Source organism: Rhea pennata, chromosome 2 (assembly GCF_028389875.1).
Source record: "Rhea pennata isolate bPtePen1 chromosome 2, bPtePen1.pri, whole genome shotgun sequence".
In the NCBI taxonomy this organism is placed as follows: Eukaryota; Metazoa; Chordata; class Aves; order Rheiformes; family Rheidae; genus Rhea; species Rhea pennata.
This window is the reverse complement of record NC_084664.1, coordinates 2,450,575-2,478,174: the sequence shown is the minus strand read 5'-3', so window position 1 is coordinate 2,478,174 and position 27,600 is coordinate 2,450,575. Positions and strand designations below refer to the sequence as shown.

The following is a 27,600-nucleotide window of genomic DNA, read 5'->3' as shown; positions in this document are numbered from 1 at the left end:
AAGAGAAAAAGATTTTTTATTTTACCTTGTTAAAAGAAGTTTTGATCAGAGAAAAAGATTTTACACTTCCGTATCAAGATGCTGTGCAAATCATAAAACGTCCAAACATTTCAGCAGCTCTTAGTCCACTATCGAGGAGTTCAAGCAGCTGCTGTGCAACACAGGCTCCAGGGCAGAGTACCAAACACTGTGCACGCTGTGCTGCCACTGACCCCCGGCCTTCTGTATAGTCAAGATGACGCTGGCTGATATCCACCTTGACACTAATCTACAAGAAAATTAGAAAAAAAAATCAAGAGAGAAAAAACACTATTTCAAGATATTTAATACGACTGAACGTATTCCGAGCATATGAAATTCAGCTAGGCAGCAAATGCACAGCTCTAGAAAGGTTCACTTCTTACAAACAATGTTACAACTTTGTTTAAGCAGGGACCTGTTAGACCAATATATAACACAAAGTACAGAATCAAATGCAACAGCTAGTGGTAAAACTCACAATAACAAAAGTTATGGCACAAAGAAAGTTAAACTAAGCTAAGTGCAACTAGTATTTTTGGCAATCCTGGTTTAGACTAATTCAAGTTAGAGATCTGTTCTCAGTCAACATCAGGTTCAGTTAACATATACCTTGTGCAAAGTGTATTTTTTAGATTAAATAATTAGTTATGTAAACATTATCTTCTCACAGTAAAACGACAGTGATTTGGGTATCAGAAACAAACAAGAAATAGAACCCCAGACAGTATTTTATTTCACAGTACATATTGTGTATGTATATATAACCATCACATTCAGCAACTAGATATAGTGCATGCCAGTAACAACTTGGACTGTGAACGAAGGACTTGCAGTGCAGAAGTACAATTTACTCCAATACTAACAGACTAATATGAAGTAATACAAAGCAAGGTAGAATAAGGTCTTGAAAACAACATACTCTGTCATTTACTATAGCTTTCTTTAAAAGGTAGGCTGTTTTACTCTGAAAACGGGGAAAAAAAGAAATCATATCAACCAGCAGTGGAACAAACAGTTCTAAGCTTTACTCATTAAAAATATTGCACCAAGAGTGTCATGGGTTATATTCTGAAAGCAATACAAGAATTTTGTAGATTAAGATATCTGAAAAAAGAATTAAGCGATTACAACAGCTACTTTGAACTAAAGTAGCTGGTAAACTGTAGAAGTCAGTGAAATGTGAGATGACCAGCAAGTCTGTCTTTCAAGTTCTCTGCTACAGGCAATATATGAATAATCTGGAATCTTTTCTATAGAGTAACCAGTGAGTTAGCAGGAGAAAAGATCTCTACTGTTTGTAGCCCAGAGGGAGCTCACCGTAAACTCAATGAAATCTATTGAAATAATTGATAGCCATTCCCTTTTCTTTTACAAACACAGGTCTACAAGAAGTCCTGACGTACTTCATCCCCAGTTAGTGCAAATAAATAACAATTGCAAGACAGATGGATTGTACTACAACTACCAAATGATATACAGATGTCTACAGCTCCAGCTATAGCCTGGAGTCAACCTAAGCATCTGGAGTTGACACACAAAAATGCTCCTTGTAATGTCCACAGCTAAATGGCTGGATATAAACAACTGGGAGTTCAGTGGAAAGTGAAGGACAGGGAAGCAAAGGGAGCAGGATCCTTCCATCAACAATCAAAAGCAATGTGGCAGCCCAGCTCCAAAAACGTATTTAGGCAACAAAATAACTAGACACTGTGTTCAAAACACTCCGAGGACACTGCAATAATCTGTCAGACTAGCATCAAAAAATATAAAACCGTTGTGTGCAAGTGAGGAATATATGCAGTGAGCTCCAAGAGATGTACTGAACAAGTGTGCTGGTGAAGAAAATGACTTCCTCTGCTCCAGAATTAATTCTTTCACTAATTGTGTGGTCTAAAACAGGGCAGGAGACAAAAACCTGTAGAATCAGCATCAAGAATCAGCAACCTCTTTTTGGAAAAGAGAAGCTTATATTTAACTTTGGCACTTACTTTAATAAGTGACTTCAGCAAGCAAAACACTTGCCCAATCGCAACACAACTAAATCTGCTCATCAAGTAGATGTCTCAGCCAATACATGTACATTAACTATCCATCTCTTCTTGTTTTCCCTGGACATGGCAAAATAAAGCCTTGGCCACTAACCCTTTGTAACTCTTATAAAATTCCTGGGTACATTAAAAGCATGACTGAAACCTATTAAAACTATTTGTTCAATGATCACAGGGTTTTATCACCATCATTTGCTCGCTTCAGCATTAACTTACAAATAAAAGTCCCAATGACTTGCAGTTAGACATCTGGGCCTTAGTACAGGTATTAGCTATTTTCATGAAAGACCTTGAGAGAGACTTAATAGGCCGTAATGATCTAAAGTAGTCTCATATACAGTTTATTTCTCTCTCACTTCTTTGTTGAAATAAAAACATGCTTTTCAAAAGCATTAACATAAAACAACAGCATAAAATTTGATTCAGATGAAACCGCACCACTTTGTATTTACAATTATCCACAGTAAGAAATTCTCTATCATTGTTTCACCATGATTAAAAAGCTTAGCCTTTTTAACCCTAAAACCGTCTTCAAAAAGTTACCCAAGTCTGGAAACATTTTTGCAACTCCCCTCTCAGAAACCCCGTATCAGCGGCATCGTATCCCAGACAATATTGCAAACAGCTCCCCTAGAATCAAAGTGTCTATAAATCAACAGTCTTTAAAAACACAGTTCCCCAATCCGCCTCTTTTTCATGTCACCATCCCAAGCGGCCGCTATGTTAGTTTCTTTATTCTGCGGTTCTGCTTGTCAATATTCAGCGTTGCTCGGTCTACAGAGGTGGTGATGGAATCGAGAGCTTCATCCTGTCTCTCCAGTTCTGCCTCTGTCTCTAAGGCAAGGCCCTTTAGTTTCTTTAGGATCTGTCAGAAGAAAAGATTGAGAGCTTTCAGTGAATGATCAGCCTGTTCTTCGAGAAGTGTTACAGACACGTGGCAATTAGTTAACTCTTTGTTTTGAATGGCCACAACATTTGTTGAACTCGTGCCCTGAATCGTGCTGGCAACAACCGAGGAAAAAAAAAAAAAAAAAAAAAAAAAAGATGTAATTTTTGTGCTGATAAACCGAAGCAAGATGTGCGACAATGAACTGGACTAAAGCACAGAAGAATCAAGTCTGAAATGACAGGGAAAAATAATCAGAAGTAAAAATCAATGTAAATTCAACTTTTCTTGGCTCTGTTACCTCCTTGCTAGGTCTGCATGTCACAGAAGTGGTTTGTCCTGTGGTACTACACATCCCGAGAGCTACTGTGGGTAGTAAACATCACTGACTGCATCCATCTGGAGCAGAAGGGAAGAAGCAAGACTTAGGCAACTAAGCAAAAGCATTTTCAAGGGACTAGAGGGCTGGTGCGGTATGAATAGACACCAAGGTGGCCAAAGAGACTCAAGCTGAGATGAGAAACAACATACAGACTAGCTACAGCTCTGTGTCAGATTGTTAGCATTATATTACTAATCAGCCATTTTACACAGCATTTGCAAATTAGTTTTCATATATGCAACTGTAAGCAAACATCCAGAGTTACTCTATGATTGCTATATGACACTCTGTCTGAAAAACTCTATAATCAGTAGTCCAAATAGGGCAGAAACCTGCACAGAGAGAGTGAGAAAGCTTGGTTGTCAAATTCCTAAGGCCAAGAGTCATCCATAACCATCACCCACACTGATCTTTATGCTTTTCAATTTCTACTTTTCATCAGTTCACACAGATTCCAAGAACAGAGATCCAAACAACACAATAGAAATTCATCTTAATTCCCTACCCTGTAATCTGTAATGCTGGCTCTTTTTCAGCAGTAGATTAAGGCATGAATTATATCATTTGCCTTTTCTTCCCCCTTGTGGCTACTCTATTGATAAAGTTTGTTAGTGTGACGTGAAACCACCTGCCCAGCATGGTTGACTTGACAAGACCTACATCATATCATGTGGATTTGCGATATGTGGCTTCTCAATTCCTTCGTATTAGAAAGGGGAGTCCTCTCCTTCCTTAGACATTCATGGAAGGATCCACGATGATAGCACACTGCTTGATTCATAGCAGGAGCTTTTCCACATCTGCAGCTGAATTCCATAGCAATTCAATCGTTTGTAGTTACCCAAGTCACTGGTTTGAGAAAAGCAGTGAGCACTGTTATATCTAACTGGAAGAGCAGGGGAATTTTATGCAGACAAAATGTATCAACTCAAGCTGGATGGTAGCCACAGCAGTGAGATTTATCATATAAAATATCTCCAAGCTCCTTCCATAAATCACAGGCAGCTAGAAACACGGCTATGTGAATGACCATTTTTGCAATCGAGCTGCCAAAGCAAAAACATACAACAAACCATGAATCAAGCCTAATCTACCTTTTTTTGTTCTTACCAAATCTACAAGCTGAGAAAATTCTGTTTCTATCCCAAACGAAACACTTTGGGTTCCTGTAGTCTAACAAGGAAAGTGAAGCTGAATTCCCCAAACTGGAGGTGGTAGACATGTTCAGGATATGCACTAAAAAGGCAAATGATGCAATCAAATTTGTTGAGTGTGACTCAAGACAGGCATATGAAATAAGGTCTTGACTCTCTCAAGGGAGTGCCTTGACTACTCAGATACAGGAAGTTCAGAGGTGTCTCTCAGTCCTTCCTTTGAGCTTCCTCCACTTATATAATTCTATATCTATATGGACATATATATATATAAAAGATAATGTAGTCCTTGTTATGTAGAATGACTTCTACCAAGCAACTCAATGTAGATTTGCATTATTAAAAAATGCAGTATAATTAAGATTGGAAGACATGGCCAGAGGACATCTGGTCCACTCTCCCCAATTATGATCAGGTCCAGCTTCAGAGTTCAGCTGAAAGAAAAGATCATTACGTTTCAGTCTCTGCTCCAGTAGACTCTTAATTCTTGATACCAATTTAACAGAAGGGAGAGCTCATTGCTTCAGCATATCCTAAAGGATGGCAGTGAGAGGTATGTGCTGCAGGGAGAGAGTTCTGGGTTCAGGCTCACCTCTGCAACCTACTGCATGGAAGGACGAACACATGGGAAATCTGGGCTCTGTTTGAGAGATTAAACTGCTATGTTTTCAGCCAAAATAGAACCATCATCAGTAGCTTATTTTTCTGGAAGTTTGGAGATATTTTCCTCATATTCTCCCCTCCTCCCTCAATGAAAGCCATTTATGTGTGTATATACATACATACAAAAAAACACATTCACGCATATTTACATATGGGTTGATACAGAAGTCTGATTTTATTTACTTTCTCAGGATGTACCAAGCACTCCTGGTACTGGGGAAAAGTCTACTCATTGGTCTTGTCGGGAAAAAACACCCAAGCAGTTTCAGAGGCTTAACTACAGCTTTTTTTAAATTAATTTATTTATTTTAGTATTATTAAATCTTTAAGTTTCACACAAGCAAATACAAAGCGTTAATTGTGAGCACCTCAGCTCTCTCTCCAGATTCTGCCTTCAAAACAAAAACAAGAAAAATTCAGGGCACGATCGTCACATGTGTCTGTTAAGATTACTCGTCTGCTGCTTGCTATTGGCCATGGCATGCGGCCACCCTATGAGCAAATCTGGTATTTAGCACTTGGAATGAACAGTTCATCAACAAAACACTTTTTCTCTGACCTAACAGTTGTGCTTTCCTGAGATGAGGGCATGATAAAAGGGTAAATAAACACTGAAGAGACTGTGAATACAGTGAAGGACTGAAAAAGAATCACCAAGAATGGAAGAGACATCAAGGAAACATCACAAAGGTATTCACTGAGATGTGTGTGTTTTCTCAAATGCTACAGAATTGGCTTCTTTTTGTACCATCTCTGCCATACACATAGCATACACATTCTGCAGACACAGTAAATAATCAGGGCAACAGTTCTTATGCAGAAGAGGTTTAGCAGAGGGGATATTAGAAAGCACTGGTTTGGCAAAATAAATTCAAAACCAGTGAAGAGAACTCCTACTCCCGCTCATCGACCACAGCCCTTAAGCTCATATTATCATATCCCCTCCCACACCCAGTGACATTATGTCAGCCATAGCAAGGCAGTAGGCAGAAGCTCAGCCAGAGACCACAGGAACTCCGCAGGCTTCTTCCTCCTCTCCATCTCTGCAGCACAGCTAAGGAGCACAGCTCGCACTGCCACCAACTCTGCTTTTAACATGAACGTCCTTCTTGAAGTCCTGGTGAGGTCTTTGACTTAGGCACTCAATTGCAATTCCAGACTGCTCAGTGCTTCCAGCTCTAATGGAAGGAATTTAATATCATTCAGCAAATGCTGCTGCAAAACATCTACTGTTATCACTATAAGCAGATCTTTTTGAGGAGAAGGGAAGAGAAATCAACCAGAAAGAAAGCTAAGCAAAGGAAAGTAAGGTTATCTGTCGATCACAAATTTTCCTTATCTCTCCAATTTACAAAGTTCTACTGGTCTCTTCCACATCACAAGCAATGGGAGGGTTAGAAAAGAGCTCTTCTGCATTCAGTATGATTGTTTTGGTTTTTTTTTTAAACACAAGCTTGCATTAAAGATAATCAAGGAACAAACAATCATAAACAATTTTCAAGAGAGTAAACAGCTCAAGAAAGTGTTTTAGTCAGCACCTGCAGCCATCATTTCCTGCTCATTCTCAAAGCAGGAGAACTGAAATGGTGCAGAACATCTCCAAGAGAGGCTGCAACAGCAAAGACAAGCCCTTGGTACAGACTGAGACCCTGCATATACTGCTCATTTGTTAAGATATGTTTGAAAGGTCTACAAAGGGACAAAGCAGCAGACTATATCTCAACAAGGAGAACCCTGCATCTCAGATCACAACTTACTTCTTAAGGTCACACAGCTGAAAACAAGATTCAGGGCTCTTCCTTCTCTGCCCTGCTTTCAATTTACGCGTTTAACCTGCTTCCCAATTACAAAATGACTGAACACGGATAACTGATAAAACCTTGACATACCTTAGATGTCCATTAAAAGGCTTACTCAGATGTAGTTTCAAGCTGCTTCTAAAACCAAGGGAGTGTTCTGCAAGACCCTAAGCGTTTACCAGCTGAAAGGCTTTGGTGTTTGCCATGATGCTGCCTATGAACCCCATTAGAAAACATCCAACCTACACACTTTTCAAATTTGCTTTCCCTGGTAGGCACCTGACCCAAGGTGTTGCAAAGCACGTTTGCATCTTCAATAGCCCTTCATGACCAACAACTCTTCACACAGTGTTTAGCTCTTCTGGGTCTGGATGCAAATCGGAATTATAGTGTTGAAAAGTTGACATTTGAGAGAGACACAATTAGTCTTTCTGAATACATAACAGCTGTACAAAGTGTATGCACCCTTGAATAACAGACTGGTGACATTTGTACAAAATGATTGAGAAATGCTCTCCCTTAAAATCCTCCAAAAGGTCAACACTGCCTCAGTAACTGCTTATTTTTGCTGTTTGAGGTTTTTTTTGTTTGTTTGTTTGTTTGTTTTTAAACAACACTAGCATTTAGCACTGGTTTGGTGCGCTACTCAGTGGAGAGAACTTCAGCAGTTGGATTTCTGCACAGGTTAAATCCTCATTTACCCAGCTGCCTTGGGGTTACTTTTAATAAATATATTTTTCCTGCAAGTTTTCATTTTTAGTCACTCTTAAGTCACTGCTATGAGCTTGTGACTCTGAAATGCACTCAGCTATGAAAAGTTGCTGCATTCTAATTCCCAACTATTAAATAAAAGAAGGGGCCTGCAAAACTACAGTCTAGACAGAGGCAATAGGGTTAGCAAAAACTTCTCATGATGGCTCACTAAGCTACAAATGGAATATTAAAGAGAGAATCAGATGCTAGAAAAAAAAAAGATAGGAACATACTTCAAGAGTAATCTCTAATTTCTCACCACATTTTCTGATGTGGCTGCAATCATCACCAGTAAATCTATTTTAATTGAAAAACAAGTAAAAACCACATTTCTTTGCTTTTCCAGTTAGCTAACTATTTCAAATCAACCACATAGTATGGATAGAGAAGGTTTCTTCACTAAAAAGACTCTAAACATCAGCTAAAAGAAAAAGTCTTTAAAGAACCAGCTAGGGGAACAATACCAGCCAGAATTACTTTAAATAAGTAAGTTTTTCCTAGCAGAGTCTCTAACCACTTCTCCTTCTCTATCTATTCATGTGCTAGATTTCACAATTAATTCTCTTTGTGTGTTTATAAAACATTTTGCTCAGGTTTGTGAATATTTCTGAAAATGAACTGCTACTCCTTACTAAAAGGAATAAGACAGGATAGAGAAAACATAAGAAAGCCTGAAGGAATCAGTCTAATTGTTAAGACTTTTTAATCTTCAGAGGAAACAGCTTCAACCTGAGGGTTTTCCCTGGGTTATAACCCTCTAGTTTAATATATTTGGCCTGCCGATAACTCTCAACTTGTTCAGAACAGCTAAAAACAAACAGGAGCAAACAGGAGGTTATTAATGTATTTTAATCACAGGCTTGACTGTTCGGGTTTTTGTTTTTGTTATTGTCTATTTTAAAAAAATATGCACATCTACACTCAGGGAATATTTTTTTAGGGACAGCAGACTATGTTTCTGATGAACGAAGAGTATGAGCGTTACTAAGGAAGAGGGAGTGCAATGACCAGCGCATACAACCACAGACACGGTTATCTCAACTCTACCTGCTTCAGCTCTTTTGTTTCTGACTCGGAGATATTTTCTTGTCTCTGCAGCTGAACTTGCTCGTTGTCCATCCCTTCTTCGCTTCCCACTGGAGAGCCGGGCTGCACCACGCCTCCCAGGAGTCCTGTGGCTGCAAGAGAAATTCCCATGGTCAAAGACTGCCATCTCCTGTCCTAATGGAGAGGACTAGCAGTAATAGCAAACAGCGATCTGTGTTTTGTGCAGTAGCAGTTTCGGAGGGGACAAGCACACTTGGAGAAGCTAGACCCAACTTTGCCTTGGCCTTTCCCAACCTGTAGTCTTCTAAAAAGACTTGCTATTAAAGGCAGCACCTGGAGAATGGGTTTATTTTGTGTTCTGGGCATTCATCTGAGCAGAGGAAAAAGCAGCAGTAACGTATGCCCAATTAGATAAAGAGGAGTCTTCATCTGCTGCTTCTTCTTGGCTTAATGTCTTAAATTAAAGAATTTAAAAGTGGTGGATCGGGGCAGAGTCTAAGAGCCAAGTAAGCAAACCTCAGCAACAGAAGGGCAATCCTGACGCTAGCAGCTGCCCCCAGCAAAGCAGCAGGGATGCAATTCCTGGTGGAACATGCCACCTGTCCTTTATTTAAAGCACCAGCTCTTAGTGCACTATCTGATACTACCCAGTAGGGTGGCAGGGATATCGCAGCAAGGAAAGGCTGTTGTATCTGATGCAGATGGGTGCTAAACACCCGAGATGAACATCTCGGCTTCTAGAGGTGCTCCAACCATCTCCATAGCACTCTCCCACTTAAAGAGGCACCGAGAAGGAAGGAAGCTAACGCTCTCGCTGCCACCTGTGAGTCCAACCTTGCACAAAACAGGGACAGCAGCTGTCGGAGACATTAGGACAGAAAGCAAGTCGGAGGCGAGAGCTCACTGCGAGGCCGAAGAGCTGGTGCCCAGCTGGCTGGCTGGCTGATGACATAGCGCTGAGCTGTTTTGGAGAGCATTACTGCTCCACAGAAAGGGAGACAAAAGCTAAAACAGAAGTATCAAACCCTAAATCCTTCTCAAGTAATTACTGCAAAATCATAATCTCTGGAATTATTTGGTTATCAGTCTGAGAGTTACTGGACTAAAGATTTAAGACAGACAAATCATTCACTGTACTACTGTTAGCCTGCTCAAATGCTTCTTGTATTTGGAGAGGCTAGGAATCAAGCACAAAAAAACTCACTGCTTATGGCAAATAACTGTTGTGATCTCCTGGAGAGGACAAATTGAGGAAGGGAATAGCAGACCTTCCTACTGCAGCAAACAGCCAGACAAGATTCTTTGTGTTTCTTATCAGTTGAATGTCCCCATATGCTAATTATTCCATTAAAAACAAGAAGTCTATGCATTTCACTCCATTCATCTTACTGAAGATGAGAACAGGAGGGAGAGACAGCAAAGGCATGCCAAAAGAACAGGATAGGGAAGGAGATCAGGCATTTCTCTTTGGTTTTCTAATAAAAAGGATAGACAACTGAATACAAATGCAGAAATATTTAGAACCGATTGAAGAACAAATTTTGCTTAGATTTGTTACACCGAGTTGGATCGTTGCACCACCAGCACGTGAGGACAAGAAACTACCAAGTTTCCGAGCAAAGTACTGGAAACTCGAAATAACGAGAACACTTGGTTACAGTGGTCGGCAGTAAACATTCAGGAACTTTGAAAGGGATAAAAAGCCATGAATGCCAGTTCCCAGCTGCAGGATTAAGACAGCACTGCTTTCGGATTGTTATACCACAAACACACTGTGGGATTTCTTGCACCTTACTCAAGCATTACTGAACACACTGGTTGGGAAAAGCACTGGCTTGAGCCAGCACACGAGAACCTCTGTTACAAAACAGACCTTGCTGCACTCTGCCCTTTGCATGCAAAGCCCCTTCTGGCTTACTCCAAAAGAATACAGTGAAAAAAAACAATGTAAAGCAATTTAAAATGGTTATGGATAATCTAGAGTATACAAAACACTTCAGACATGCTTTTTTCTCTAAATGAAATCAAGCCAAAACTCTTAAGTAGTGCAGTTTGGTTGCAATTATTTACGCAAACGTGCAATACACACGACTTCACCGCAGTACTTTGAAAAATAGGTAGGATGCAGGTGACACTACGAGAGCTAAAATGCCCCTTGCTCAGAACTGCACAACGAAGAGCAGTAAACACTATGAGCCAGATCACGGAGAAAAACGTTCCTCCACTGCAAGGATATTTCTCCTATATGTCTTTTAACCAACGTTCACTATTTGAAAATATACACACAGATTTCATGTGTGTTATGCATGCCTGTCTCTGTGTATAGACAGATTTTTCTTCCCCTTCTTTAAGGTGGGGGGGGGGGGAGAGAGGGAGGGAAAAAAACCCACTATTTCCACCACGTGAGCAGCCATGGAAAAACCCCACAAGGCTAAAACATGGTCCGTCACTGCCATCTTGCGACTGAAGCCGGAGAGCGACAGGCTCCGAGAAAGGAACAAACAAGGGTTTTGGTGGAGCTGGAGAAGTCATGATTTCCATAACCTCTAGTTCTCTTCACTGACATTTCCAAATTAAACAGTCCAAATGCAGGTGGGGGTAGGAGAGCAATATCCTTGACTCACTGACTCAGATGCAAACAGAGCAGAGCAGTGGGAAATTAAGCACAGTAGGGCTGTATAACCAATTATTTTATGTAACCAACCTTAAGACCATCAGGAACTAAACACCAATTTGCTGGAATAACTCAGTGCTTAAGAAACCAGCAGGTTGTTTTTCCTCTAAGCTGTTGTGCTGACATTTTAGTGCCAGATGCCCAAGACTTACTTCCTTAAAAATTAATAAGCTTTTCCAAGCTGTGGCCCTTGATGGCTCGTCAACAAGAGAGTATCATCCTTCCTGCTGAAGTCCAGTTTTAGCTTGGTGCACAGAAATAGTTTCATCTATTGTTTTACTCTATCATTTTTCTCCTCATTTTTAATACATTGGCAATCAATCCATTCATAGATTTGTTCTTCTGTCACTGCCCATTAAGAAAAAGAGAGCTTCCAGTCGTGTTTTTATAGAATTAAATTCTTAAAGACAAAGACTGACCAGCTCTCCAAGTGAATCTAGGCTTGGATTACAAAGAAAACTTCATACAGAACCTTAGAAAAAGCAATAGTAGTACGGAATTTTATTATTGTTGTGTAGGTTTTCAGTTCCTGCTATGTTTTCTTAAAACAACTGAACTACACATTCATCTCATCAGAGATCTAAAATCTCAGAAAACCAAACTCAGTTGCTTCTTTAATCCAAAAAACAAGAACTTCTCAACTAAATTCAAGTTTTTGGAAATGAAAATTAGCATAATGTTTATCCCACATATAACTTAAAAGCTTGTTGAATTGGAAGTTTGTTATAAACTTTTCTGCAATTAACTGGAAAATGGGTTTAATACAGAGATGCTTCCAGCTACAAACTGCCAAAAGTAAAACAGCAATAATACAGGACTCCGAAGCATGCAGTCAGGAAAGTAGAGTGGATTTACCCTTTTCACAGGTGGTCATAATATTGGTGACATTGGGGGGGAGGGGAAAGGATATTGGAGTTAAAATGAAGCAGCTGAGAGTGTAACACTAAAGAGGCCATGTTCCAACAGTCAGGCCCCTAGAGATACCTCAAGATTCAGCATCTACGCTCACATATTTTGCTGAAGTATCCCTGAGAAAGTAAATCCAAATATATTCAAACAGGACCACACACTTCTGTCACCTCTACCCTCATATTCTGCCTCTTGCCAAGAAGGCTTAAAGTCAACCATCAGGTTTTTTTCCCTCCCATTTTATCATCAACATAGTCTCAGTGCTAGGGCAGGGAGGAAAGTCCTTGCCCTGTAAACATCATTCAATATTCTGAGTTTGAAAACCACTTGGAAGCTTTCAGAGCTAGTGTTTTTACTTAGTGAAGGATCACTCACTGTCTGCCACATACCTGCTCGCCAAATAGAGGTGCCCAAATCTACCTGTGGAGACTTCCTCGCACCAACAAATCCCAGGGCATCTTCTAAAAACTGTATCTTCTTGCTAAACTGCATCTCCAAGACCGGAATTGCTTCTGGCATCTTTGCTGACAGCAGCCGGTAAGATGTGTCAGGCTTACCAATAAATCTCTGTCGAACACTGATTTCATATGGCGTATGAACTCTGATATCATCGACATCTTTTGATTCAAAGCGGTGAATGACCTGAGAATTGCAGTCACTGATTTCCAGGCCAGAAGCGAGGAGCGTGAGTTTTCCTGGCTTGACATTTGAGTCTGTTCTGTGGGTGATAATAACTGGAATTCTAATTATGATTCCTTCCTGGTTCTTTGAATCGGAAACTGTGGCAGTTTCCTTTGGCTTGGCTTCCAATGGCGCTTTCCAGAGCTTGCTGCTAAACGGCCACCAAGAAGGAGATTCAAGTTCAGTCAACAACCTAGAGAAGAAAAGAGAGTGTTAGAAGAACGAAAGGCAGTTGGTGGGTCATGCTACCCCACCAATTCAAAGCAAATTACCACAGATGCAAAGATTTCTTATTATTGAATCCAGCACTCTTATTTCACATTTAATCATATTCACAAATTACCAGGATTCATCCATTAAAAAAACAAACAAACAAACAAACAAAAAACCCCAGCTTTCCTGCATGCATCTGCTGTTACATTGGAAAGCAGTCCCAGAACCATATTGTTCTCATGTGAGAAATCCAGCTTCCAACTAGATCTACTCAGGCCAATTTACATCCATCTGTTGAGCTAACACTGCCTTTTAACTCGGTGTTTCCACACTTGGCACTCAGTCCTTCTGCATTTTTCTATTCCTCTCTGCCTCAGCCCCATAGGTTGTTGCCACCCTTTGCTTTGTCCCACTCCTAAATTTCTGTTGCTAGTTACAACAACGCAGGTGCAAAGCTCAGGCAGAAATGCCAAACAGAGATTGCCCATACTAAGTTCAACCTCACCTTCAATATTGGCATAGCTCCCTATGGAGACAGGCAAATCAGTGCCATAGCTTAAAGATAACTGGATTCGCTTTAGGAGGAATTAAAGCAACTTCCCCAAGACAGACAGTACTACCACATTACAGCCAGAACACAGAGGGTCAAGCTCCTTATCTCTAACCATGAAGATGAACAGCAAGCACCTAAGTTCATCAGCTGCAGGCAAGAATGACACAACATGCGTGCATACAACTAAAAGGAAGGAATAATGAGACATGGGACATGATAATGCTGTTGCATTTTTTATCAGCACAACCCATTCTTTCTTCTGGAGTCTTCCCCTGAGGATGAATGAACATCATGGATCTCTTTGGATCTAAGCTTCACAGGCAGTCTTTCCACTGAAAAAATAGGAATGAGGGGAAAGACAGTAATTTTAGTTTAATTTTCCAAACAGCTGTGCTGCTCATCTGTGAGCACCTCTCTCTCTAGGTCTAGACGGGTCAGAGGTAAAGACATACTCGCATCTAGGAGGCTTCTGTATAGCAGGATGACTCAGCCTCAGGGCCTGCTACATCTCCCTTCACAATTAACTGCATATCCCCCTCTCCAACTACGCAACCCATTTTCCCACCAGGAACTGGGCAAGCAGCCACCTCGCCTCTCACTCACAAAAGCTTCTGGTGCCCATCTCTAGCTGCAGACAGGTGTAGGAAAGGCATTCAGCTTTCTGGGATGCATCTGCTGCTCAAATAACCCTACCCAGGCACCTCTGGAAAACAGAGCAAGCTGACTGGAAGCATCCTACAAACCAAACAGGCTTGCAGGCCACCAGGACCAAGGTTTCTCAGTCTGTCCATCAATTACCGGGCAGAAAAGGAATGCTGTCCCTGAAGGCACGAACGGGTTCTCAATTAACTGGTGGGAGGGAAGAGGTTCTGTTTAAACCAAACCAAAAGAACAGCTCCAAAGAAGGTTAAGCCAAACGAGAATTGTCTCTTCCTAGCCACAGGTACCCTACAGGCTATTTAGCAACTAGGCATGTTCCACTGACATACGAATTGCAGAGGACACTCCAACTAAAGTCAGATAACACATAAAGATATGCTTAATAAAGCACTTTCATTTCATAATGCTCCAAAGGACTATTAATGACATAAATCTCAGAGATAAAAGCCTTATCAGACTGAAATACAAAGCATTACTACTTTCTTGGTATTTTGGGGAGTAAGTTGATTTAATTTGCTTTCAAGTTTGCTCTAGAAAAGTACTGCCCAATAAAACACACGCCATAGCAATGCTACTCCCAAGATACTTTTTGCAGTAATTTATTTTCTGTGAGAGAATCAGAGCAGTTCCACAGAAGACTTTGCAATTTTTAAATCCTGTTTAATTTGGCTGCAAACACAGTCTAATCTGAAAAAAGGGAAGCTTTAAGTGAACACACTTTGGCTCCTTGCTATCAAAGTTCTGCACCAGCTTCAAAATAGATCTGCTTAAGGAAATTAATCTGCTAGGAAAAGCAGAAAAAGTAATACTGTAAAAAAGTCATATTCAGTAAACCACTGAATTCATGAATAACAGAGGGAGGCAGAAGGAAAGTCTACTCCCGACTACAGTATGAACATCAAATATTTATGTAGATAGCATGTGAGATGAGTAATGGGTCTGGAGCTCTCAGCTGCCCTCTGAAAATACTGTGACACTCCTTAAAAAAAGTTAACAAAGCTCTACAATAACAGATTTTGAAATGATACAGTATCACAGATTTAGGTTCAACTGAAGTTCAACACAGAGAATAACTGGGGAAAAAAAAAAAAAAAAAAACACAGAAGGAGCACAAAACAAGGCCCTGTTAGGACACACTATATCTTCCAAATTAAAAGTCACTCTAATGTGCCTACTGTAACTAAATAGACACATCTGACCTGATCTCATTTCTACAGAACATAAAACATGTTTTCCATCCTCCTCTTAGTGTACGACTGAGTTACAACAAGGTACTTTAAGGCAATGACATCTTATGAGGACTTACTAAATTCTTCATGCAAAATAGGTTTGTTTCATTGCATTTCCTACAGGAAAAGCATGTGCATTTGCTCTTTTTATTGCTTTATCCCCTTGCCCATCTTCTCCCCTCCTTCTCAAGGGACTGGCATTCTGGTCATGCGACACTGGATTCATCGGAAAACTTTTTCTGTTATGCAGACTTAAGTAAGGGTCTAGCCAGCTTCTCTTGGCTTCTGCGGAGAAGTCAGCACAAGTACATTAACAAACTATACAATCGCTCCTTAAAATGAAAATTTGCAAACAAAGTACCTTGCTCCCTGATATGAATATTTTAAAACGGAACCAGTGAACCTGGATTTACACTTATTTTTGGTCTATGAACAACAGCTAGCATGAGGGATTCAGCTCTGCTTACCTCCATGCAATTCCACTGAAGCCAGCTGCATGTACCCAGGCATATGCAAGTGCAAAATCTCGTGCACAGCACATTCAGCAGAATTAATAATCCAAAATAGCCCACAAACACAGACAAGATAAAGTTAACCAAAATTTTAAATACAAAAGGTCCATAAAGTGGCCATCCCAATTCTTTTTAAAAAGGACACCATTAAAACACTGATGTTGCTCACACAACCGTCAACTAACACAAATATAACTAAAACTTTCTTCTGTACGTTACCTGCAACCCATGCAAAAATGGTCCTGCAGCATATTATCCATGTAGTTATTTCTCACCAAGATTTTATAGAAAGCAAAAGCCAAAGACATTGAAGTGAATAAGTTTATCTGTGTTGAATTAACTAACATGTAGTAATCAAAAAAGCTTTGATCATTATCCTCCATCTTTTCTGCATTATTTAGGGAAGTGAAGAAAGATGTCATTGGTTTAAGAGAAGAAATCTGAAAAGATACAGCTTTACAGAAAAACATACATACAGATACAAACTATATTAGAAAATAAGTGTTAGAACTCCCCAAAAAGCACAGTGCAAATCAAATACAGGCTAATGGCTTCTGGACTCTGTTTTAGTCTGGGAGCAAGCTGGCTAAACTCTAAGATACTGTAGATAAAACAGAATCTCAGCAAACATTTGCTGAATGTCTTCGTTTGTTTTTCCATCTTTAAATCACAGTATATAACTCTTCAGAATCTTGAAGACAAATAATACCTCCCAATGCATCTTAACCCATAACAAAACTCTCTTCCAAAAACAATGAGCAGGTATTTATTTTCCTATTCATTGTTTATTGCTACAGAGCTTTAAAAGCTATTGCTGAAGCTTTCAGTTATCTTGGCTTTTCATTAAAGGGCATAAAGAATATTGCCAGAATCACTGCGAAATCAACACTTTCTTAGACATGATACCCATCTAAAAACAGATGTTTCTTCCAAGAGAAACTAGTCTGAACTTTATCGTGTTTGTTTCTTCATGCAGCTGTCTGAAGTTCCACAAAGAACCTCATAGCTACATATCTTCAAACATTACAATACTACTCTTAACCTTACTGTCTATTTTGGACTGCTGTTGAATCCAACTTGCAGCACACAAAATAGCATAGAAAATTTCACTTTAAATGTTAATCACCAAATAGCAAAGTCAAAGTGTTCTGAGACACAAACCCTTTACTGTTCACACTGAGTCCTGCAACAACTAAAGACATGCAACATCTCAAACATGCTCCATATCTCTTATTAAACGCAGCACTTAGTGGCTAATTTTTTGGAATTACTTGGCTTAAATGCCTCACTGAGACTACCACAAATGTGGTGGGGAAGACACACAAGCCCATATCACCAGCCTGTAGACAGGGCTCAGCAGTTTGTTCAGCATTGCACAAGATGGTCCATTTTTTCCTTACACCTATGAACTAATTCCTCAGAGATCTAAAGGCAGAGAGTATTTCATATAAGGCTAGAATCAGTGCAATTTTAAAACACAAATAAGGGACCACTGTTTCTACAGCCATTTCTCTGACTACCTCTGTATCACAGACCCAGTCCTCACTGCTGCTCCTAGCTGGGCAGTTAAGTTCTTTTGAAGGAAAGGGGAAATACAGAGCCCTCACCTACATATACTCTGTGGGCAAAGAGCAGCTGAAAGAGTTATTTTTACACATTGAGAAGTTGTCTCCTACTAACTCTAGGAAACTGTCTCCAAGTCACCATCCCACCTGCCATATTAACCATATTCTTTCAAAAAGACCAGAATAGCAGAACTGAAGTGTAAAACTGGCTGCTCCATTACTGGCAAAATTAACCAAACACAATGACCAATATTTCTCCTCTGTGTATATTCTAGGACATCTAATAAGAACCAGAGCTCCATAGCCTGTCTTTCAGTGGGGGCATTTACAGAAGAAAGAAATGCTTTTTCCTGTAACTAGCTGCCTATTTTCTCAAAGATTACCAGTATTTAATATTTTGGAGATATCTACCATTCTGCCAATTATGGCTAAATTCCACAAAGGGCTTCCAAAGTTATCTGAAGGACAGAGGACAGGCATAAAGACACAAGTACAATTTCCTGAGGGAGAAAGAGACAGAACGGAGGACAGAAACAGAGAAACAAAGTCTTATAACAACCACCAGACCTACAGAAGACCATCACGTGCTTGAGCTTTCACTGAAAGTCAACACAGTTTAGGTCTAAAGAGCTATGTGGATTTGTCCCGCAAGTTCTAGACACGTACAGTACAATCCTGCAACTACTACTTAGCTCAGAGGATGCTACTGTACCTGTCTGCTACATCCATATCACCTTCGATTTTGTTGAGTCCTCTCATGATGTTATCAAACTGCTCGCCCTGATAATGCAGCACTTTTGCCGTGTCCTCCAACCGTTTCTGCGAACCTGCCAATAAGCCAGTCAGTTCCTTTCCTTTTGTTGACTGCAGAGCCCCAGCTTCTGCTCCTGCCACTTGGTTTGACAGTAACCGCTCCCTCCAGAAATGCTCAAGGATGTTGAACACCACATTTCTGTTCGGTTGGAGAGAACTGAACCAGTGCTTGGTATTCTTCTCTAAAATGGTGAGGGAACTAAAGATTAAATTTGAAGATTCTTTCTTGATCTCACTGATACTAGAAAGGTGGAAGCTGACCAAAAGTTCACCAGTTTTGTCAGCTGTAAATTTGATAGCAACAGGAGTCAGTGAGAGTCTGCCGGAGAGCCATTGCTTGCTGGTGTCCAAGTAGTAAGAACAGGGCCAGCTATGGATACGTATCTCTTCGTTCATCAGCTCGCCGTGCAGATGCTCTTCTGCAAGAGCAACACTCTCAAAGCCAGAGGGAGAAACTAGAATGAGAGAGGGAAAAATATGCAAAAAGTGATCCTTATCAACTCCTCATAAATAATTAATCAGTTCACAGCTGACTTCCTAGATTCTCACTACATCCTTTCAGGTGTGCACACAATACAGGTATGGAAATAGTTGCAGGCGAATTATGAAATTTTGTAACCATCCCCAGCCATCTGAATATTTATTTCAGAAAGACTTACCCTTTCAAAATAGGACTGTTAGAAATATTGCCCGCTCCATAACAGCACTGCCTCCCTTATGATCGTCTCAAGTTTCAGCACGACTTAAAAACACACATTCACAAATTACTGTTGGATTAACACTGGACATTTAATATCTGCTGTGCTCTGAGTGCTTTGGGCAGGGGAGACACTTTATAATTAGATAAATATATAAACATATACATATGAACATTTAGATTAAAGTGGAGTGGAAATTACAGAACAAAATTTTACTAGTTTTCTTGAGTTTTTCACATACACTTTTTACTTGAAAATGATCATGTAATAAGTTTCCCACGTCCCACATTCTCTCCCCACCCTTCAAAATTCTCTCCCCAACTTTATCATACTCATCATTAGATGTAAACTTCCCATACACCAATAGGTACTGAAGAAAAAACTCAAAGTGCCAAAATACAAGCTCTTCAATACATATCCACAAGAATCACAATTCATGACCACTCCTTTCCCTTCCAGTCTGAGTTATCAACACTCAGATATGTTACAAATACACATCATTATGTCTAGCCAACATATTCAGCATGGGTGAAATCAAAACCTCCCACTGATCAGAACTCACAATTATTGAGGAAAAGAAATATCCAGTTTATAAATGGAATAATATTCTTCAGAAACCACAGTTATCTCAGGCCCTCACTCTGGGTCTCAGTAAAAACTTACAAACAACCCTTAAGTTACAAAACCTCAAGTAGATACTGAAACTTTTGGTTTCAATGACCATATGGTCATTGGTGTGATAAAATGGTGTGATAAAATCTTTCTACAACCTGTTTGAAAAAAAAAAAAAAGATACTATTCAGAAAGCTCATATATTCTCCCATCCTTTTCCTTCAACTACGTCAATTGGTCTCAGAGATTTTACCTCTCCCTACACACTTTTGTGCTTAGACATACAGGGCCACAACACTAGCACTGACACTATTTTCTTCCCCAAAGCCTCAAGGTCCTTTAAACTATGACTCCATGTGACCACCACGAAAGATGGTAATGAACAAGGGAGGTTCAATGTCAAATGTCAAGAGGGATGTTTTGTTGGGAGAGGTTGTTTGAATCATAGCCAGCTGCTCAACCACGTACAAGATTTCCAAGACAAGGGAAGCAAGTAAAGCTCATGCCTCACAGCAGCTTTTCCTTCTTTCCCTAAGCTCATTCTGGCTGAGATTAAGAAGTCCCTGCCTCAAAGCACATTTATGTATACAGCTGGGCATCTTCAAAAAAGGTGTGTTTTGTCTGTACAGCATGTACATCTTGACGTAGAAAGGAAACAGGAGAGACAGGTAATTACCTGAGGAGAAAACTCACTGAGTTGCATGCAGTGTTTGGGACAAATGTCCAGGAACCCATTAGCTGCAGAAGTAATGCAACAGAACAGCAAGAAGAACAGGAAATACAACATAGTAAAGACTGTGCAATATGGATCCATCTCAAAAAAAAAAAAAAAAAAAAAAAGTAATTGAATCAACAGGTGTGAAGGAGGGCCCACTGAACACAAGAAGTTTGGCAGGCAGAACAATGCTGTCAAAACAAAACTCATAGTTGGTAGTTTTTCATCTGTGAAATATTTGATGTTGCTCAGTCACTATCAAAGATGTTGAGAAAGAGTTTGGGAAGGAGTGAAAATAATTTAGCTCTGCTACTGAGAAAAATCTTCTTGGCCCAAATGAAAGCCAAGATGAAAAAGACATCATAGTGGTATTGAAAGACGTGCTGCAGGCAGAGCAACGGAGCAAATCTGGTAGCACCACAGGCAGCAGAAGAATGGAGAGAGGCTTAAAAGATACAATAGAACAAATACTGTTCAGCTCAGTATGAAGCAATACAACATTAAGAGCAACAGTGATTTCATTGCACCTCTCTGACAGCCCACGCTTTGCTGGAAGCCAGTGCTGTCATTTGATGACCCAGCATTAATCCTGTAAGACTTACTCACTGCTACCTGGAATTCCATCAAGAAAACATGGAGCTGTCACGTGCTTCAGACCAGACTTGCTTCCTTCAAAACAATCTCAAATTTGGAACTGTAATTTCAGTGAAATGTAGCTAGGGCTCTGTCTCTTCCCCTACTCCCCAGGATGCTTCTTGTATCCAAGGGTCAGGTTGTTTCCTGTAACATTTCCTTCATAATCCTAGAGTTTTCAGCATGAACGTTAAAGATCAATTACATGCCAAAACTTCCTTGTGAATAGCCATTAAGTAATGGTAATTCAATTACTCACGTATTATTTTTCAAAGCCTTTTATGTGTCAGAGCACAATTTACAGACTAATGTTATAACATTATCTCAAGCTATTCTACTACTTATACAGCACAACAAATGAAAAGTTAAGACCTTCAGCACAAAACCCCAGTCCAGACACAGACAATTTATACTGACACCAATTACACCTTTGACTTCAGTATGATCTGCTCACCTTAATGAAATGTCTAGGAATCCTAAAGCACAGCAAAGAAAAAAAAAAAAAAAAAAAAAAAAAAAGCTAATAGTGCTTTTTCAAGTAGCAGTGGTGCAAATAACCTAAAGCACACTCTGAAGATCTCTTAGTGCTTTCTGACCGCTGCATCGTTAATGAACACTCAAATTCACACATTTGCATGCACTCCTTAAATAGACCTTGCTAACACAGGGCCTAGTTCCAACGACTCATTTTAATCACACATATTTAAAACTTCATCATTACTGAAATAAGGACTACTCACGCTACGTCATATTCTGGAAAGAGAGACCTCTCACCATACCATGGGCCACCAGAGCGAGGGGAAAGCCCAGAAAAAAATCAATTTAAAAAAGTAGCTATAGTCAACAAAACAATGACAAGTTCTAGCAAATATAATTTCTAATAGCTTTATCAATTATTTGCTGCATAGTTTGGAGAAACAGATAAAAGTGCTTGCCTAAATTCCTTCATCTAAAAAAAAGAAACACAATTTCCTCTAATATCCTGAGGTTAGATCAGACAGATCTGATGTCATTTTTGTTTTCCCAGTTTGGGTTTTGTAGGTAGCCAATGATTGTAACATCTGTTTAAAGGTTACTTTCTTTTGCTACACTGAAGAAAAAAAGTTGTTCACATAAAAACATAAACAGAAAAAAATACTTTTTAAACAATCAGTCAGATGTGACTGTAAAGGAAGAAATATTAGTAGTGGAATTCCAAAACTGCAATTAGCAGAACAGGGACTTTTGCAAGATACTTCAAGTGCAAAAAAGCTTCTAATATGGATACACAGTTACGTGCTTATAATAGTACACCTTATGTTACCATCACTGACAACTACATCAGTTTAAGCAACAACAAAAGTCATATTGTTATTAAAATCAAGACCAGTGATAGTTAAAAATAAATCTTAGTGCTACAGCTTCGTTAATCAAGAGTTACAAATTATAATTTTAGATTAGGTTTAACTGCTTAAAGCTGTGTAGAGTTCAGGTCAACTGTAATCCCTTCAGTTTTGTAAAATATTTTTATAAATCAGAGATATTACACTCCTTCACCAACATTATATACTCAAACATTTGAGACTGACAGCAAGTCTGTTTTTAAAGCAGTATATACGCTGACACACCACGTTCAGCTTCTCCCTCAGAAATATTACTAACGACGGTATGACAGCCATCAGACACTAAGCCAAAGAAAACATCTTGTGTTGTACCCTCGGACTCCTTATATCCTAAATATATTGTAAGGGCAAAATAATTTCACTGAAAGAGCCCCCACCAAACCCATAAAAATCCACCAGTGTATCAGATTCAGTAAAGCAGTAGTGTCCCAGCCCATATAAAATAGCTAACAAGCTTTTTGTTTGTCCTGTGCGACTTTGGTACTTCCAGCAGTCTCCAAAAGTCTCAACAAGCCATAGCCCCAAGGATTTACAAATAACAATGAAATAGAGGCATCAAAAGATTATACGTCACACACAAGACCACAAGGGAAAGCTGGCTTTCCAACACCCACTGCTGGGACAGGCACAGCAGAACATAATGCCATTTGAAAAACAACTCCTAGTCCTTTCTAACAGCAATATCAACCTCCAGCAAGGCACAGCTGTACTAGGGAGGGAAGGAGAAATTTTAAACAAACAAGTGACTCAACTTTTGTTAGGGCTTTAAAATATTAAGGCTATCTTTAAGGCTTTAAAGTACTAATGCCTGGTGCAGTCTCACAACTGAACCATACAAACATCTTTCTAAACCATATGGCAATTTCCTTACCTCTGCCCACAGACACCACGTTCTCAGGGAGCCTTTCAGAGGCTGTTATCCTTATAGGACTATCCATGTGCAATGTGCAGGGAGAAGTTTCTATATTGCTTTCTCTTCAAAGTGCTAAAGAGAGGGTAAAAAACTGCAGCTAAAGCAAAAAAAAAAGAAAATACCACTATGCCTGTTGGCAAAAAAAGTGTATATAAAAAAATAGAGAAGGTATGTTAAATCACGGACACAAGAACAAGTCTTCTCACTCCAGTAGACTAAAAGAAGCAGGCACTTGACCTCTGTATATATATGTATGCTTGCCTTGGGTCATAGGACTTTTGACTCACCTGAGAGCTCAGCCTGACAGTCAGCTTCTTTCTGTGCCTGAGGCCAGAATTTCCAAGCAAAGATCTATTTCATAATTAAAGCAATTCATTGTTCCAGCACATATATTCCAATATAATGATGCTTTAATTGCTATTAAATCTGCACAACTCTTTCCTTTCTCAGAGATGAAATGTGAACATTGAAGATGTAAACGCACATAAGGAGACGCAAGAATGATTCCACTCAATGATAAAAATAGCCAGCAATGCTATAGAACATAGCTATTGTTTAAGAGCATTCAGCAATATACTATAATTTAACACAAGACTTCAAGTAGCCTGATTAAAATAAGTGAGAAACCTGACCAAAATAAAAAAATAAAAATTAAAAAGAAAAACATCACACAACCTTCTGAAGCTAGCTGAAAAATGTCATTAAGTATGAACTTTAAATGTGACACTCGTACATTACTGCTTAAAATTTTCTGAAGTACTAAACTGTGACTATAGCTTCTCAGCTGCTAAAAACCACTCTTACCCTATTACTTTTGTAACTCTATTCTCCTTGAGTCAATCTCAAAGAAACTTTGTTTTCTCGTCTACTGGCAGTGCTTTGCCTTTTACAAAGAAGGACCCTTGCTTACGCTTCTCTCATATTAGCCAGCACAGAACCTACACCAAAAACACCTCGTTATACTTGACCTGTGCAAAGAAAGGCAAAGTTAGCAGTAACACCAACTTCATCACTGACACAAACAGTAAATTAATTGCTAAACACCAAATAGCTCAGGTACTGTTCTTCAAAATCAAAGTAATATTTTTTTCCTTGTATTTTCTAAACTTTGATAACCATATTTCAGAAACCCTGAACTACAGACTTTCTGACACTTACACCGTTGTATTAGGATAAGGAATTATTACCTGAAATTCAGGATCTCTCCCTTGCTCCACCAATAATACTATTTTGACCCCCACCACTTGTACTTCAGCATTATATCAGTCTCCATTCTAATCCTCCTAAAACACAGCTAAAATTGCTTGACACAACAAGACATGAAGCATTCATGGTTTTGTAAAACACTGACAAAGCCTCACCTGGAAAAACACATACCATTCCAGTACCTGCACACAGGAGAAAAAACAGAGGTCAACAAATGGATGTGAATAAGGGCTTCTGGGACAATCCAGAAACAGAAAGCATAGCTAAAAGAAACACAGCTTATTTAGCTTAGCAAAACAGAAGATCAGAGGTAGAGAGGAGGACAACTGCTAGCTGAAAAACACAATGCAGAAAGGAAAAGTGGAAATGAAAGCAAAGGAAACGAAGCAATGCAATCAAAAGGACTAGAGAGGCAGAGAAAAAAAGGCTTTAAATTACTTATAATCATAGTTTAGAATAGATTTATAAACTTCAGAGGATTACAGTCCTTAAACAGGTTTCCCAGGTGTGCAGTGAAAAAGGATGGAAGATCTAAATAATTTCACCATGAATTCATTCAAATTTGCTACAGAAGTATGTTTTTGCCTAACATGTTTGTCTACAGACCTGCTGGCATAGATATTCTCTCCCAATCTGGGCTACTGAACACAGATACATCATCAACGTCCTGCTGTAATCTGCGAATCACCTCTTTTTTGAGCAAAAGCTTGCCTTTTTGACACGTCAGACTGAACGTCGCACCATAGACAGTTTCACACAGCAGCATATAGCAAGAACCTTGGAGTAGAAGCAAAACGATCTGGATTATATTTCCGGCTGCGTCACTACATTATATAAATTCTTTAGCTAATACATAGCTCTGTGTCTGCTTCTATAAAAAGAAGATGACTCATCTTCTCTTGCAAAGTGCTTTGAGATCATTTAATGAAACTAAGTATTACTAAGTGCCTCAGGTGTGAGAAGATGCTCCTACATACACTGCTAAGGTACACTGTCAACCCGCATGCAGAAAATGATCTCTTTGCAATGCATCTACCTCAGAGTTTCCAGAATTCAGTCATAGATTCATCTGTCACTGTTAATTATCTGCTTAACAACCCACATTTGCTTTCGATACATGTTTGTGATGTTTTGGTATTTATTTTTTGCTCTTCTTCATGCCTGAACTTTCTTTACAGTCAGTATCTTTGACTTTACTCTGAAACACTACCATCTGGCAAATAATCAGCCTAACATCTCTGTGAGCTCAATCACCCCCATAATAGATATGTTTATAAAGCCTGATAAATGACTTCCTCTTCCTTTTTAAGCAAAGGTCTAACAAGATGCCCCAACAAGCTTCTAATGTCATGATTCTCCCAGACACTCTATAAGACACAAAGTATTCAAAGGCGACACTCCAAGACGAGCAGCAAGAGAGGATTCACAGTATTTCTTTACTATGACACAAGGAAAGATTCAACTCCCTCAATAACAAAATACCAACAGATCCACAAACACACAAAAAAATAAAAAACATAAAAAAAAATAGAGCAAGAAAACCTTTAATCATACAGACTCCCAGTATCAGCGAATGGCTCCAGACTGAGGGAGTTCTCTCACCTGTCCCTCCCAAGTTGGATTAAAAGTACCCCAGACAGATCAGCACAAAGCAGGAGGACATCAACAACTAATTTTTAGAGGGCTTTTTGTTTGTTCGTTTTAAATAGGACTGCCCCCATTCCCACCCCTTAACCTATACCTGCTCCTGCAGCATTCAAGCTAAACCTCATCAGTCTTACGATTTCATCTAACCAGCCCAAAACATGGACACATCTACACTCTCCAAACTTTGCTCCTCTCTTCCCCTAGAGTGTTCCCACTCCATCTCAAGGATGGACCCTCATCTGCCCTCCCACTCTCTCCAAGTCTCACTGCTCCTTTCCTTGTAGCTGCTCATCCCAAGCTGGACCTCCCTCCTACCACAAAGAGCTTTCCATCCTTTTCTATTCTCTCCCTGTAGAGAAAAGACAGTCTTCTTCCTTCCCATGCCAAGGACTACCCAGTCACCTCCCTGCACCCAGAGCTTTCCCTAGTATTTCTCCACACCAGATGACATCCTGCCTGCCCCCTTGTCCCACCCTACCTCCTTCTCCAGGACTAGGTTAGCTCTCCAAAATCCTCCTCACTCCACCGCTTCTATGCCGGACCTCACCCTGGCCCCCATTTCCCTCCTCTTCAGCCCATCCCCAGAATTAGGCCAAACCTCCCTTCCACAACACTACCCAGATTACCCCCCCCCCCCAAATCTGCACATCTTTCTCAAGCCTAGGCCAGATCCCTCCCAATTTCCTCCCCCCACTTCCTCCACCCGCCCCTCCCCCATGCCTAGGCCTGTCACCCCCAACCCACGCCCCTCCCCCACGCCCGACACCCCCCATCTCCGCCCCTCCCCCACGCCTAGGCCTGACACCCCCCCACCCCCGACCCTCCCCCACGCCCAGGCCCGACACCACCCACCCACGACCCTCCCCCACGCCCAGGCCCGACACCCCCCATCTCCGCCCCTCCCCCACGCCTAGGCCTGACACCCCCCCGCCCCCGACCCTCCCCCACCCCCAGGCCCGACACCACCCACCCACGACCCTCCCCCACGCCCAGGCCCGACACCCCCCCACACCCACGCCCCTCCCCCACGCCCAGGCCCGACACCCCCCACCCCTTCCCCATCCCCACCCGCGCCCTACCCGCAGACCGGACTCTGCCCATCTCCACAGCCGGCTCTCGGCCATCCTCCCACACCTCCAGCCCAGGAGCCTCCCCTCCCCTCGGCCCCCCAGCCCTCGGCCCGACCCCTCGGCCCGGCCGCCCGCACCCACCTGCCTCCACAGCGGGGGAAG

The 27,600-nt window shown here is 40.5% G+C and overlaps 1 protein-coding gene across 2 annotated transcripts; it reads right to left on the bottom strand.

Annotated features, from left to right (window-relative positions):
* Positions 1-308: 308 nt before the first annotated feature.
* On the bottom strand, positions 309-27,599 carry SNAP47 (synaptosome associated protein 47). 2 transcript variants are annotated; one of them, XM_062568688.1, is made up of 5 exons: positions 27,580-27,599; positions 18,462-19,017; positions 12,726-13,210; positions 8,754-8,884; positions 309-2,934 (listed from the first exon to the last, which is right to left on the bottom strand). In XM_062568688.1, the coding sequence occupies exons 2-5, from the start codon at positions 18,956-18,958 to the stop codon at positions 2,788-2,790; spliced, it is 1,260 nt and encodes a 419-aa protein (XP_062424672.1). In that variant the 5' UTR covers positions 18,959-19,017; positions 27,580-27,599; the 3' UTR covers positions 309-2,787. The 2 variants fall into 2 exon arrangements, with proteins under 2 accessions (XP_062424672.1, XP_062424673.1); XM_062568689.1 differs by lacking the exon at positions 309-2,934 and adding an exon at positions 6,177-6,332.
* Between the last annotated feature and the right edge of the window lies 1 nt (position 27,600).

Bases quoted from the DNA above. Each gene is read 5' to 3' on its own strand.
- SNAP47 (XM_062568688.1), bottom strand. From the start codon at position 18,958: ATGAACGAAGAGATACGTATCCATAGCTGGCCCTGTTCTTACTACTTG. The intron at 13,211-18,461 runs GTACAGTAGCAT...TTTCTTCTCTAG, and splicing joins GATATGGATGTAGCAGACAG to GTTGTTGACTGAACTTGAAT. The intron at 8,885-12,725 runs GTATGTGGCAGA...TTTCTCTTGCAG, and splicing joins CACCTCTATTTGGCGAGCAG to CCACAGGACTCCTGGGAGGC.